At 35.8% G+C, this 15,336-nt stretch overlaps 1 protein-coding gene across 6 annotated transcripts in view; it reads right to left on the minus strand.

The window, feature by feature from the left end:
* The window catches only part of DGKB (diacylglycerol kinase beta), a 654,153-nt gene that overhangs the window by 488,553 nt on the left and 150,264 nt on the right, over window positions 1–15,336 (minus strand). For all 6 annotated transcript variants that reach the window (XM_024129270.1, XM_024129254.1, XM_024129247.1 and 3 more), the window contains 3 exons: window positions 10,258–10,375; window positions 7,811–7,899; window positions 7,612–7,728 (listed from right to left, as the gene is read on the minus strand). In XM_024129270.1, coding sequence (XP_023985038.1) covers window positions 7,612–7,728; window positions 7,811–7,899; window positions 10,258–10,375 — 324 coding nt within the window. The remainder of the gene's footprint in view (window positions 1–7,611; window positions 7,729–7,810; window positions 7,900–10,257; window positions 10,376–15,336) is intronic.

Raw genomic sequence — 15,336 nt, forward strand, 5'->3', positions numbered from 1 at the left:
GGAATCTGGCAGCTGCTAAATATAGTTGGATGTCCATCAACATCATGAGATTATTTGTAACCAGCAGTGTCAAACCAGAGGACACCATGTTGGAAAATACTGATCATTCCACAATGTGTATAGCAGGTCTAGTGCATTTATCATACTGCTCAGAGACATACTTGAGGACAAAATATAAAATGTGAAAGCCAATGAGAAAATGCTTACAGTTCCCAGGACTATTTATCAAAATTAAAAGTGAACCTCATATTTGCTGTGAAACTAAAACTTCTGCATAAAGTCTCTTTTTTAAAAAAGAGCAAATATCAACAAAATAGAAACCATATAACAGAATTTAAAAGGCACTTTCCCCAAAAAACTACCCCAAAACGGGTTATGTTCTGTTTCTTGATTAGGTGGTGGCTACACAGGGGGCTCATTTGTGGAAAACTCATTGAGCTCTACCCTTAAGATATTTATACTTTTCTGCATGTATGTTAGTTTTCAATAAAACTGTAAAAAGGAAAAAAAAAGTGAATATAATCAGCAATAAAAACAAGTTGCTTAAACTCGTCACTATGACATTTTACAGAAAAAGACACAGCACGGCTGAGTCCTTCTCAGTGTCAATAAGATACTGAAGTCTGACAATTGTCTTAAAGATAATCCAGATCCCAAATCAGCAAAACAGAAAAAGCCTCATCAAGAAGAGAAATAAACTAGAACATTGATGAATCCTGCCTCTTAAATGAAATGGCCAATGAAGCCCCAGAGAAAGGAAATCGCTACCTTTTTAAAAGTGTTTTTATTTTTGTTCACAGTTACCTCTGCATTTTAAAGAGTAAGGCATAAAAATCGCAGGTCGTTATTTTATTATATGTACAGAAACGTCCTTTCATGTTAAGGGAATCAGTCCCTTATCTAGGAAATTCACAAAATATAAACCAGCTATTCCTGGAAGTGAATTAAATACTTGGAAATAATTTCAGAGTTTATGACAATTTCCAATAGCACCTAATTTAGAGCCAGGTCTATGTTTATTGAAAACAGCTGTCTCAATTTAGGAAGAAAAAGAAAATGTGTGAATGAGTGTGCAGTGTCAATAAGATACTGAAGTCTGACAATTGTCTTAAAGATAATCCAGATCCCAAATCAGCAAAACAGAAAAAGCCTCATCAAGAAGAGAAATAAACTAGAACATTGATGAATCCTGCCTCTTAAATGAAATGGCCAATGAAGCCCCAGAGAAAGGAAATCGCTACCTTTTTAAAAGTGTTTTTATTTTTGTTCACAGTTACCTCTGCATTTTAAAGAGTAAGGCATAAAAATCGCAGGTCGTTATTTTATTATATGTACAGAAACGTCCTTTCATGTTAAGGGAATCAGTCCCTTATCTAGGAAATTCACAAAATATAAACCAGCTATTCCTGGAAGTGAATTAAATACTTGGAAATAATTTCAGAGTTTATGACAATTTCCAATAGCACCTAATTTAGAGCCAGGTCTATGTTTATTGAAAACAGCTGTCTCAATTTAGGAAGAAAAAGAAAATGTGTGAATGAGTGTGTGTGTGTGTGTGTGTGTGTGTGTTTATTGGATGGAGTTGAGAAAAGAGTGAAGGCATTGTACTGAGAAGAAAGCAATGTAATCTAAGAAGTCAAAGGGGAGAAAAATAGAAAAAAAATTCTCATAAGAATTTGGAGTCAAAAAAGAAATAAATCATTTTCCTACAGAAAAATGAAGTGACCAGATTTAGAGGAACATTTGCTGGTTTAGATACATTTTTTCTAACATTTTGCCATTTCAGGGTGCTGCCTTAATGCTGGCATTGGCTAAAGCATGAACCGTTCTATTTTAAAGGCATCGGAAACCTTTAAACATTATTATTAGGAGTTATTATTTTTTTATTTTTTGGGGGGTATTTGCCTCACTTTTTTAATTTTTTATTTTTTAACATCTTTATTGGAGTATAATTGCTTTACAATGGTGTGTTAGTTTCTGCTGTATAACAAAGTGAATCAGCTATATGTACACATTAGTGTATATATGCCCATGCCACTCTCTCACTTTGTCCCAGCTTACCCTTCCCCCTCCCCGTGTCCTCAAGTCCATTCTCTAGTAGGTCTGCATCTTTATTCTGTCATACAGAGTGAAGTAAGTCAGAAAGAGAAAAACAAATACCGTATACTAACACATATATATGGAATCTAAAAAAAAAAGAAATGGTCATGAAGAACCTAGGGACAAGACGGGAATAGAAACAAGGAGTTACTATTTTAAAAGAAGTAGGAGCCCTACATGATACCAAAAGTCAATAATCCATAGTCATCGCATAAGCTTTCGTTTGCGAAGCTCAAATGACATGTGTCATCCTCCTACCCTGTGAGTCCTTTCTGACCGCGGGTATTTTACCGCAACTGGAGCAAATAATAACATGTTTTACATACAGGTTTTACATGTCAAGAAAATATGTTCATGGCAGAAATGAACAGGTATAAACAGTGCGATCTTAAGAATCAGAGAATGTAAGCAAGAGGAGGAGGAGAGAAGCAATGATGACATTCAGCCCGGCTGATTGAATTATAAAGCCCAGGGGAAATGGTTGCCTAATGTTAGAAGGTAGTTTATACTGCTCTCACTTAGGATTTTTCTGTTTTTATTTTTTAAGTGGTTAGATTTACAAAAGGAGATAAAACCCAGTTCTAAGAGCCTAACATTCTATCTACATAATGGCAAATAGTATTATATCAAGAAGCCACAGGTTCTGAATAAAAAAGGGGTGCTAAAATGTTTTTTTTATCTTTAAGCATTTGTCTACACTTACTTGTATATTTGATGCAGATTTGAGTATTACAGGATGATTAAAAAAATTTAAATCATGCATTTAAAACTCACTATTTAGCAGTAAGAGAACAGTGTTATCAGTCATGAAAGTGAATTATCGAGGACCTCCTCTAAACTCAGCACTCCATCAAGATTTAGGGTTATTAGAAGAAAAATGTGTATACTGGACCCGGAGCTGGATGAGATTGTAGTCTAACAGTGTAGACAACGTTAGCATGCAGACGTGACACTGCTGGACAGCATTTCAGTCTTTCCTTGGGTGTGGAATAAAAGCCTAGAAAGTGTTTAGAAAATGGCAAACATGATTATCAAAGAAAATTTCAAGGAAAATATGGAACTTAATTTGATTCCTGAGGTATAGTCAAAATCTGAGGTGGGTGCATTCAGGGCAATAACAGAGTAAGCAAAATAGGCGGGGGTGGGGGCATGGCTTTCCCAGAGGCCTGTCAACAGACATGCTCAGCTACAGCAGGGACTGGGCATACAGGGGACTATTATATATGTCATGTGCTTAGGTTTGGGTCGGATATTTGGAGAAGTGAAAACCAGGTTGAGGTAGGAAGAGGTGAGAGCTGCATTTATTATCACAGGACTATTATAGGTTGCTGAAGGTGGCATATGATAACAAACTAGTATTTTCAGAAGATGACTCTGGAGGTGGTTTGCAGCCTGTGTTATAGGAAAAGTACCTTCTGTTAGGGAGATAAGCCAAGATTTCTGACTCTAATCTAGTTAAGAGGTGCTAAGAGCCTGCACGTGGGCTGTGAATGGTGAAGACAAAAAACTCAAATCTGAGAGAGATATTTTAAGGGGAAAACTTAGTCTCAGAGATAGGTTGGATATATGAAATAGAGGTGAAAGACAAGGATAAAAGAGATTGACTTCTATTTCCAATGACTGCAAGCCTGATGTTACCATGTCTGATAGAATACAGTTGGAATAGCTCTTCTTTGTGAATATAAATAAATCAGCTTAGTCTAGGATTTAGTGATATTTGGGACTACATGGTTCTGGGTGCTTTTAGAATATGCAGGTGCTATTCTTAGACTGGGCAACTACAGACCCTTCCAGAAGTCAGTAAGAGATGGCATGAGCAACATTCATGGAGTGCCCTCTGTGAGCCACGGGATGGGTTTTGTGCCCTCACATGACATTTTAGCTAGTTTTCACTATGATAATAACTGTCCTTCCATAAGCACTAGTATGTATGGGGCCTTCCCTGAACACATTGACATAGATGTTTTTTAAAAACTCATTTAATTCTTACAAAAATCTTACAAGATAGGTATCATTAAGTCCATTTTACAAATTAGGAAGCTGGCCAAAGCTTTTTACATACTTGGTCCAAGATTGTACAACTACTATCTTACTGGTTGGACAGAGACATTCTTAAGAATCTGGTCAGTCTAACTTATGACTAAGTTCAAACTCAAGCCATTTCCCAAAGTCATATGTACAAAGGAAGTGATGGCATTTGGAAAACCACTGAAATGAAGCCAGGTTTCGTTCTCTTTGTTTCTCTCTGCAATCTATTCCTCACGGACTCCGTTCAGATAGGCCCTACTAAAGCTCAGCTTTGACGGTGCCGTATCCCATCACAACTTCTGCTAGTTCTTTGCTATATTAATAGCACTTTCTGGGAAGCATTAAGACATAAGAAAGTAGATTCAGTTTGTTTAAAGGCAATCAGTAGTGTAAGTGTCAGTCAAACGCAGATCAACTTTATACTAAAATTTTCATAAAATAGTTCAGGAAGAAAGTATAGATTATACTAAATACATAAATGTTTGGAGGTAAATATCCTCTGTTTAACCTAGGCAAAAAATCTATAAATTAATAGATATAGTCTTATAATTCCTTAACGTTAAAAACCAAAACAGCACAGAGGCTGAAGTTATTTTTAAGAAGGCTATATATATTCTTCTGGATACATGAGGACTTATTTAAAAATATCAAGTCTTGTTTCATGAACCAAACACCCATAGAAACCCCGGAGATCATGGTTTACAGCAAATCAGGCTGAAGTTAGCCAGAAGCCTCGGGCCTTGGGAGAGCTTAGTAAGAGGGTAGCCACTTTTCCCTGACTCTACCATTAAACCCTTCAGTGGTCCCTGGTTAGCCTGTGTCCTGAGTAGAGCTCGGGATTTAAATACACTTACAGCTTATATTGTGCTTTGCTGTAGAGACCAAAGAGTCATCTTCACGTACACTCTGATCTTTTGTTAAGAATAAGATATTAGGGACATGCTGTCTGAACTGAATCAGATATGAAATCCTTAGATTTTAAAAAGAGAGTTTATTCAGAGGTAGCACCTTCTGTCCTATAAAAGGAAAGGCCTAATTTTTACAACACTAGGGCCAGGATCAAGACCAAATATAAATATGTAACTGGAGAATGCCTGGGCTAGAAATGCAGATTTTGGAGTCACAGATGAGAGGAACCACTAAAACAAAAGAAAGAAAACAAGAAAAACAAAATGGAAAATAAAACAAGAAAAAAATGTCAAGATGCCTTGATTATCAATAAGACCGTTAGCAATGGTAACTTCAAAGAGAATGATTCCCATAGAATGAAAAGGACAGAAGATATACCTCATAGAGATTAAATGGGGGAAGGAGAAGAGGAGTCAAGTAAAGAAACTTAAAATCTCTAAAAGCTTTTATATTAGGAAAGGTAGCAATGCATATTTTTATTTATTTTTCTTTAAATTTATTTATTTTTATTTTTGGCTGTGTTGGGTCTTCGTTGCTGCGCGTGGGCTCTCTCTAGTTGCGGAGAGAAGGGGCTACTCTTCGTTGCGGTGCGCGGGCCTATCATTGTCATGGCTACTCTTGTGTCGGAGCATGGGATCTAGGTGCACGGGCTTCAGTAGTTGTGGTGTGCGGGTTTCAGTAGTTGTGGCTCGCGGGCTCTAGAGCACAGGCTCAGTAGTTGTAGCACACAGGCTTTGTTGCTCCGCAGCATGTGGGATCTTCCCGGGCCAGGGATCGTACCCATGTCTTCTGCATTGGCAGGCATATTCTTAACCACTGCGTCACCGGGGAAGCCCAGCAATGCATATTTTTAGAGCGTTCAAACTTTAAACACATTGGTTGTTTTTCAAGATAAAAATAGGAAAGAAAATAACAGATCTAAAACATTACACTTGAAATGTATGAAGGATGGCAAAATAACTTGGAATAAAACGAAAAAATAAATTCTGATATTCTCTAACTTCAGTTTACAGTAAAGATGTAACTAATGAAAGATGCACTTTATGGGGAAAGTAAGAGGAACAGGCTCCTACAAGATCAGAAATAAAACCGAAATACTTTTATAGATGCTTAGCAAGAAAAAAAAAGAAAACTAATATATTTTAATGGCCCAAATTTTTAAAAAAATGAAATAGTTGTGGTCTTCTTAAAACTGAGAACTCAACATGTTTAAGTAATTTCTATGTGTAATTTAAATCATCGTTAGATGCTTTATTACAATAACCAAACACTTCAAAAAAATAAAACTGTCTTTCATAATTGAGGAAATTTCAAATGTAAATATAATTTAACCGAGTAATAGCTGAAAATGATTGAAGAAAATGTGTTCATTTTAAAAAAGTACTTAAGTGTACTTTTGAAATGCAAGTCACAGTTTGTTTTTCTCATTATCCTGTGTGTATGTGTGTGTGTGTATGTTTAAGAAAAATTTTTAAATGGCGTGTGTGTTGGGGAGGGGTGTTGAGGGGCACTACAGAGAAACATATCTGCTTAACTGAAACAATGCTCCCTACTGTTTTATTCCCACAAAAGCAAGAATAATTTGTCCTATAACAAGATGACTCATACACTAGCTGTAAAAAGAAAACACAACCGATGGGGGAAAAAACCCAGCCCCATAAACGTTTTTGTACCAAACTGTAAAAAATGGCTATTCTTAAAGATGTGCGTTCTAATTAATTTCCAGAAGTACAACATGAAACACTAGAGGTACCATCTAACAATTGCATTTATTCCAGAAGTTACTTGAAGCAGCTTTGACAATTAAGCAAACTAGGTAGAGTGCTAAGATTTCCTGAGAAAGACCAAGTAACCTCTTCTTTCTCGACTGTCAATACCATTAATGACTAGCATTTACATCCATATCTGTTATCCCTCAATTTATGACTTAACTAAAGGAGCAAGGCAACACCATGTTGTAAAGAAGGGTTAAGTGAGTTCTTAGAAGCATCAAGAACTAAAATATGGACCCACCTGCATCTCTACCTAGTCATGTGGTCATTGATGATTTGCATAGATTTTTCTTGGTCTTAGCATCCTCACTATAAAATTAAGTCTTTGTACCACATTATTCATTGTTCTACCCTTTTTAAGCCCATAGATTCTATGATTGAAATACATTTAGAACATGTAGAATAGAAAATTTTACCAGAATAGTGTTTTCGGACAGAGGGATAGCTGAGCTCTACCTAAGTCAGTATCCCAGGCTCACTGCCCACCCACAGCCATGGTGTCTGGTTACCTTCCTGGCAGCTCCTAGAACTCCATGGAACACAGATTGAACACCTTATGACAGTATTATCTCTAAGGTCATCACTAGCTCTAAAATTCTCGATTCTATGAGGACAAATCTCACCTTGACATTTATCCCTTTGGGAGCCGCACATGATATAAGAGGCCCCCATGAATTTACGCTAACTTGGACTTAGTCTAAAATTCAGGATGGCCTTCCAGGATAGGACTCATCAGAGAACATGGGATATACCATCTTCATCGTGAGTGAATGCTAGAGATTTATCCTTCGATGTTACTCACTGTGATCTGACACCAAACACAATGCAGTCCTGTCAAGCCCTGGTAACATTTAACCGTTTTGTGGCACTTATCACATTTGGTTGGGCAGTTGCCTTCAACCCAGTAATGATGCATCACCTAGAACACAACAAAAGCACTGTGATAAGAGGAGGTATCCATAAACACCACCCTCAAAAAGCAAGCATGGACATACACTTACATCAGTGTTCTTCTTGGACTTTACGTAAGTCTTGATGCAAGAAGGAGGTGCTCTAGCCACGCAGCGCTCATGGACTGTGTACTTGCAAACTGAAAGGAAACATGTACACAAATTCAGAGCTAATCTTGGTCCTGATTGCAATTTTGTACAGAAAGAATGACATTAACAGAAGCTCGTTTCATAGCCACTGCTCCCTAATCAATCCAATCAGCCACATCAAGGAAAAGTCCAACTCGACTGTTTTTACCATGGAATACAAAAGGCCAATTAGTACAGGAAATATTATGCATGTGAAGAACCAAGACTCCTCTATCATGGCAATAGCAGGAAATGCTTAATTAAATCAGGCCTCACTCAAATTTTTCACAATAATTCCCAGATGACAAACATACTAAAGACAAATTGATGACTGCCAAATGGCTTGGTGTCATTTGCTAGAAGGAAGAGATCTATATTTTACAAAGTATAGGCATGAGAGCAGCTGGCAGGCATGGGAATAAAAGCCCATGAGTTTATGCTATTTTGTCTATTGATTTATCTAAACCTTAAATGGCCGATTAGTCTATTTCCAGAGACTAGATTTCATCATACATGCCAGGCCTTCAGTTAAACTTCATCCCTCATTGCCATCATGGCACTGTTTGTCCAAAAGGAACAACCTTTGCTAGGCAGCATATTGTATATATATATGCAAAATTTTGTATGTATCTGAAAATATGTATAGAAACACATGTACAAACATATATATGTGTGTGTATATAAAATGTATAATGTATATAAAAAAACCAACACGTACACTTTATTGGCATCTTTAAATTACTTCATGGCTTGATTCTCAATATAACTCACGGTCATATACAGATATTCTTTAATAAAACAGTGGTTTCAAATTAAGAATTCTAAATGCATAAATACATAGAATAAAAATTAAGTAAAAAACAACCAGGTAGCTCTCTCAATATAAAACACAAAAATTAACCACTGCATGAAGTTAGAATGAAAATATAATATTTATATAATAAAACTATTCCCAAATATCCACATCTGTGATTTCCTTTGGCAACACTGAGGAAGAAAACACAGTTTCTCTTCTCTTCCATATTGGCAATAATGTTGAGTATTACATTTGCCACACTAATCAGTTAAAATTTGTGAGAAAGATTCTCACTCTTATATGATATTGCCCATATTATTTGAGAATTGCCATTTTGTTTCATAAGCTCCCATCAATAGAAAGTACCATGAAAAATTATTTTCCTTAAAAATAATAAAACTTTGAAAACAAATTACTTCCTTTGTACATGGAGAATGTTCTGGTATAAATAGTCTTTTAAATGTGGCCACCAGAAACTGCCCTCTAAAGTGGCACAAGGTAATTTTATGTAACTTTATTAAAATCCTTAAACACGTAAGAAATCACTTAAAAGTGTACCTACTATATGGTTTTCAATGTGAAATAAAACATCTGAGAGAAAGTCAACTCCCAAATATGCTACCAAAGAAGCTGTTAGCTAAAAATAATATCTGAAAATTATGTATTATATGGAAGCCAGGTAAAAAATTAGATTTAATATAAATGTACGAAAATGGGATGTGTCTAATAAACTTGACATTTTCAGTAACTCCATACACTGAAGAAAAGGGCGTGATGGACCAACGTGCTGGACCAAGACAAAGTCACACTTTAGTGAGGAGGACTCAATATTCCCTCTGATTTAACAGAGGCATCGGGGAATGCAAAAGTTCCTCAGGCATACATGTTATTTATTTGAAACTTCTTAAGTGCCTTTTATAAATTAGTTGTTACATATACTACCAGCAAGTACACCATAGAATAAAATAAATATTGTAAAGATAAGTGTACCGAAATAAAAATAATGGCCACAATTCATGAACTGGCAACACTTTGGGTTCTAATATCCATTAACCATATATTAGATTTTCTTCCTGATAGAATTAAGAATCATGTGCCTGAGGTATAAGATTAGTTTGTATTCCTTGTGATTTCTTAGTTTGAATGGAAACTGATAATCAATTAATTATTTTTAAAAGACTGAGAGGAATTAGCTCATTATAGGAAGACAATGTGAATAAAGCGATAACTTAGGGAGGGAAAAAAGACAAATATGCATAAGATATAAATATGAGAGACCAATGGATATTTTCATAATACTCCCAGAAGAAATGGGAATCATGAATAAATTAAACTACAGTGGAAAGAAAATGGCTACTGAATTGGGAAATGTGCTTATTTCTTTTCCAAGAAGAAGAAGAAAGTTAAAACTAGAGTGATCTAAACCTTCAGAAACATACTTCAGGGAAAGATAAATCATAGGTACGGGAAGGGTCAGGTTATTTCTTAACTCCATCTACAAATAGGACTATTCCATGAAATCAATCGCTCCTCACCAGAGGGGATGACATCCGGGCAAAGCAAACATACTCACAGGAACAGCAGAGGCCCTGCTTCCCCACGCCGATCAGCATGTTCAAGCAAAGATTGCAGTAGGCAGGTTTGTTAAAGTGCTTGAGTCGCCACACATGCTGTCCGTCATCCTTCACATTCTGCACGGGACGCAAGAGAAAAAGATTTCACTTAATGAAGTAAACAGTGGAATATGTAAGTGCCAATAAAATTCAGAGCTGGACTGAAGCATTTGAAGACAATCTGTTATTTCATCTTTGACTTTCTCCAAGATTGCCACAGAGTCTAGAAAACCACATGTGCTCTAGTGGAATGAGATCCTGCTAACAAATATCGGATGCTATAGCAACCCACAAATTCTTGCCTAATATCAACAGTTCAACAGCAGGTCCCAACCATCATAACCATCCGCCAAACTGAGCACTCCTCAGAACGGAGGCGTGTTTGCCTCACTTTTTTAAAGTATACTTTACTCCTAGCACAATTCCATAAACAAATCAGTGAATAAAGGAAGAGAAAATACTCTTGAGTGGAAGATTCTGAGAGATGAAAACCTTGGCAGAATATGTTAACCCTTGCTTAATAGTAGGAATATGCAAATATCATGATGGTGGTTAGCTCTTATAAGGAGGTAGAAGGGTGGGATGGGATGGAAAAGAATGACACTTAGAAGTAAGTTATTCATGATATTCTAAGGCTTCAGTTGGGGGATTCCTTATATGTTATAACTGACAATAATATATTTTTGTATGTCTCACATAGAAAATTTAAAAACATAAACTTTTATAAGGCTCTAATTACATTATTATTTTCTTTAATTCTCTTTTACAAAATATGAATGATTTTCATCTCATGGAAAGATGACAAAAATATTAAAACTATATTACTGTATTTAGTTATAACAGTCTCATTATTTGCCACAATAAAACCTTGAGTTCAATTAATTTACATTTTAGCAAAACAACTATAATTATTATTTATTCTTCTAAGTAAAACTCTATATAATATTATAAAATATGATGCTTAAGATTCCTTACAAGGAGGTGAAGATATTAAATGAAGTTATTATACATTATTACTTTTATTACCATCATTTTCTGTATTAACATGTAGTCCTTATACATCATGTACCAAACTATATCAAACTCAGATTAATTTTAGACATCATTTATTGGTATTCTATAGAAACCACTGCAGGTCATGGTTTTTCAGGTTAGTCAAGTTGCCATACTTCTTAGAACATGTTGAGCTAATACTTTTTTGAGCACCTATTATGTGCTGGGGCACTAATACAAATTCTGTGGTAGTGAGACAGTATAAACATGTCCAGATCATCTTGTTTCTCTGGATAATAAAATATTAATAATAATGCTTCCTAACTACTTTTTCCTATTCCCAATCAAGAGATAAACCACCAGATTTGAAGTACCCAATTAAATCCACAGTAACTAATTCCTACATTAGATCCAGAAATGTCAAATTTGCAACATAATATGAAACATTAATGAAAATGCTTTCTGGGAGATAATTCTCAACGGGTCTCTTGAATTTCTGCACGTTTTGTAAGCAGAAGAACTGTCCTTTTCTCCAAGTTATCTTTTCAAAGGTGTTTAAATAACATACAGCCTTGCACAACAGAGATGTGAAGAGGGCAGGTTTCCTTACTGTCTGGTATAATAAAGATAATTTCTCCCTTCTAAGTAAAGGTTTAGCAAGTTTGTTTACTGTGTATTATAAAAGATTTAGTTTCCCCAACCCAGGGGTTCTGAGCTCTGATGCTGTACAAGCCAATTACTTGGACCTCTCTCCATCACCCCTAAGAGACTTCATGGGCTAGGAGAACTAGCTCAGATGTGAAGCTCCTATTGCTTCTTTGCTGTGAGTAAACAAGTTTTTGTTTCTGACCCAGGCACTCATGTCCTCTGCCAGCACCCATGGAACTGTGGCAAGCTCACTTGTTCACTTGCAAGTAGGGTAACTCTCAGACCCTTCACGGTTCTTGACAATGCTCAGCTTCATTTTCCTGACAAAGAACTAACAAGTTCTCGGCAAAAGCACTTCTGCAGAAGGTGCCATGGAGGGGACATCAGAAGACAACGGTGTTTCAGGTTTTTTTCCAAAGCTTAAGAGATAGATTTTATAGTAATTTCTGAATCCAGTTCTGGTCTGCTCAAGTCATATGATTTCTAGTTTCTTTATTATGTGAACGGAATGCTTTATATATTTGTTTACTTTTGCTATAGCTTCCAAACTATCTATGTTTTAAAATTTCTATTCCTTCAAATAAGAATAAGATACCCTGATGTTAAAAGTTAAAGAGGTTAATTTTTTTTAAACATATTGATAAAGTTAGCATTAAGTATTAGTTTAAATAATTAGATTAATGCTTAAAAAGACATTTTTAAGTGAAAAGGAGAAAAGAAAATTTAATTTTCATATGTATTACTGTTCTCATAAGCCTTGTCATTTTATTTTTAAATGAGTGTCCATTACATGTGAATAAGCCTCCTCCTGTTGAAGAGCACATATGGACTAAGTTAGCTGGCATTTTCCTTATCAAAAAATAAACAAGTCTGAACGTGGGTGTTCTGTCAATCAGAACACTTAGCCATGTTACAGGCTGCCACTGATGCACAAATCCATTACCCCGACATAAAATGCTCTACCAAAAAACAAATTAAATCACTTTATAGCTCTTAGCCGGATACATTGCCAGAATATTCAGAGGATGAAATATGTATGTGACTTCAAGAGAAGAAATTGAAACCAGGAGCCAACTACTTCTAAGCAGCGCAAATTAAACGCCAACGCTATGTATTTTCATGTCTTGTCTTGTTTGTCTTATTTAGATGGTAAACTTACTGGGGAAGGGGGAGACTCTGTCCCTTACTATATTCTATCAGCCAGTAGAGCATACGCCTCTTAGTACTTCCACTGCAAATAAATATTTATTGTCATAGAGAGGAATTCATTTTTATAAAAAAGCAATGAAGAGGGAATCTGGAAGGCTTGATTCCTGGCCTCTGATGAAAATGTGGATAAGCCATTTCACCTTTCTTATTTTCCTCTCTAATAAAATGAAATAAAATGAAAGTAACCGCTTTCCTCACCCGGGCCATGGTGTGAGGTTTCATTATACAATACCTGTGAAGTCAATTTAGCTCCTCAGAAGACTGGTGTTATATAAACAGCAAATATTATTACCATCATTGGGTTGAGTTGTGTAACATCCCAGTGTTTCAGCCAAAAGATCTGAGAAGGATGTTTGTAGGTTTATGATACTTTATTTCATAAAAGTTGTGTTCTCCTGGTTTTTTCATTACCAGACATGACTCTAAATAAAAATTTATTCCTTATATTTAGTAAACACTGTATTTTATAATGAAGCAGTTCAGTTCTGTGCATGTGTCAGAGAAATGTTTAATGAAACACAGGCAAATTAACACAGAGAGGGAGTGCCAGGGTCTTCCTCGCCTTCTAATCCCCTGTAAGTCAAAAGGAGGCTTTGAAGGGACGAATGCTCTTTGGAAAATATTGAAAACTATTTCATTATCTTAGCGATTTCTAAGGTATTAGTGTTTTCCATAAATACCTCCAAGATTGCAGACAGTGTTCAAGTGAACCAGGGCTGTTATAAATAATATTATTTTTTTCGAAAGACCTCAAGGAGAAATTTCACTGATGTCACAGCCAAAATGCTCCCATCCCCCTGCCTAGCCAGGTCCCTGTTTCAACTGACTTCACTTATGACACACAGAAGAGCTAAGGTTGCAAATGGATTCCAACTCAAGAAATAATAAGTGCCATTAAATTACCTTACTTTTCTGTTCAAGGTCTCCAAAAAATTATAATGATATGAAAGAAACTGTTCTTTTAGACAAAAAAGATGAACTATATAAGGGCGGAGAAAAGAGAATGCAGAAAGAAGTTTTAAAATTCTGAGTAGAGCTGCAATCAACTGCCCATCTCCAGATCCCACTTTCTGAAGTCAGGCTCAGACCCTAATAGTCTTAAGGTTCAAATGCCATTTCAACTGTCAGTAACATCACGTGGTTATTTTCCTTGAATGACCCAGTTTGGAATCTCAAGAATTGTTGCATTTATCCAGCTTCATAACTCCTTTCTAGACTGTGCAAACAGCAGAACAACATCTTAACCAAATTAAATTTTAAAAAATAGAGTGTGAAACATTAGTTTTCCAAATATAGCTTAGTCTATTAAGAATACATCATTTTCTGCTTTCCATCGTACTCATCAAGGGACACATTTCATCAGAAATCAGGAAGCAAACCAAAGAATTACTTCTACTTTATTGAATCAGGCAAAAAAAATGTATCCTAAAACATTTCAATCAATGGCAAAGTTTAAACTATATATAGGGATTAAAGACCAGGACTCTGAGAACATATAGTGAAATCAACATATATAACCTTAAAAAATCATACAGGCCAGATTTGGGCCCAACAATCCAAGACTAAGAAGTGAAGGTATCCTTATTTTAAGCCAGTCTCCTATTTAAATGTGTATTCCTGTTTTTATGATAATATGAATTCAGGAATTTTCCTTGAAAAACCTAATAATGATCCAAGATTACAGATTTCAGGAATTGGAGCATTACTAATTATCCTGTTCATCGAGGAAAACAAACGTTTGAACTGAAAGAATATCAGAAAAGGAAAGGGATATTCCCGACTAATTTCTTTTTACATGTCCAGATAAGATGACTGGCAAAAATATGACCTAGTTAGTTAATAATCAAGCCAGGGTGAAGGCCAATTTGATAACGTTCACTGCCACTCTATTATCTCTTCATTAGTCCTTATGTCTTGCTGGGGTGGTCTAATTGAGCTAAATTTTTTTAAAAAGTCAGATTTCTCTTTCTAAGATAATTTAAAAACAGTTAACACTCATTCTGTTTGTATGAAAGATTAATAATAGAATAACTTGGGGGTCAGCAAAACTATGGCCCTTGGGTCAAATACGGCCAGCAAGCTGTTCTGTAAATAAAGTTTTATTGGAACACAACCCTGTTGTCATTTAGGTGGTGTCTGTAGTGGCTTTTGCACTGCAGCGGCAGAGTCCAGCAGTTGCAACAGAGACC

Source organism: Physeter macrocephalus, chromosome 5, assembly GCF_002837175.3.
Source record: "Physeter macrocephalus isolate SW-GA chromosome 5, ASM283717v5, whole genome shotgun sequence".
In the NCBI taxonomy this organism is placed as follows: Eukaryota; Metazoa; Chordata; class Mammalia; order Artiodactyla; family Physeteridae; genus Physeter; species Physeter macrocephalus.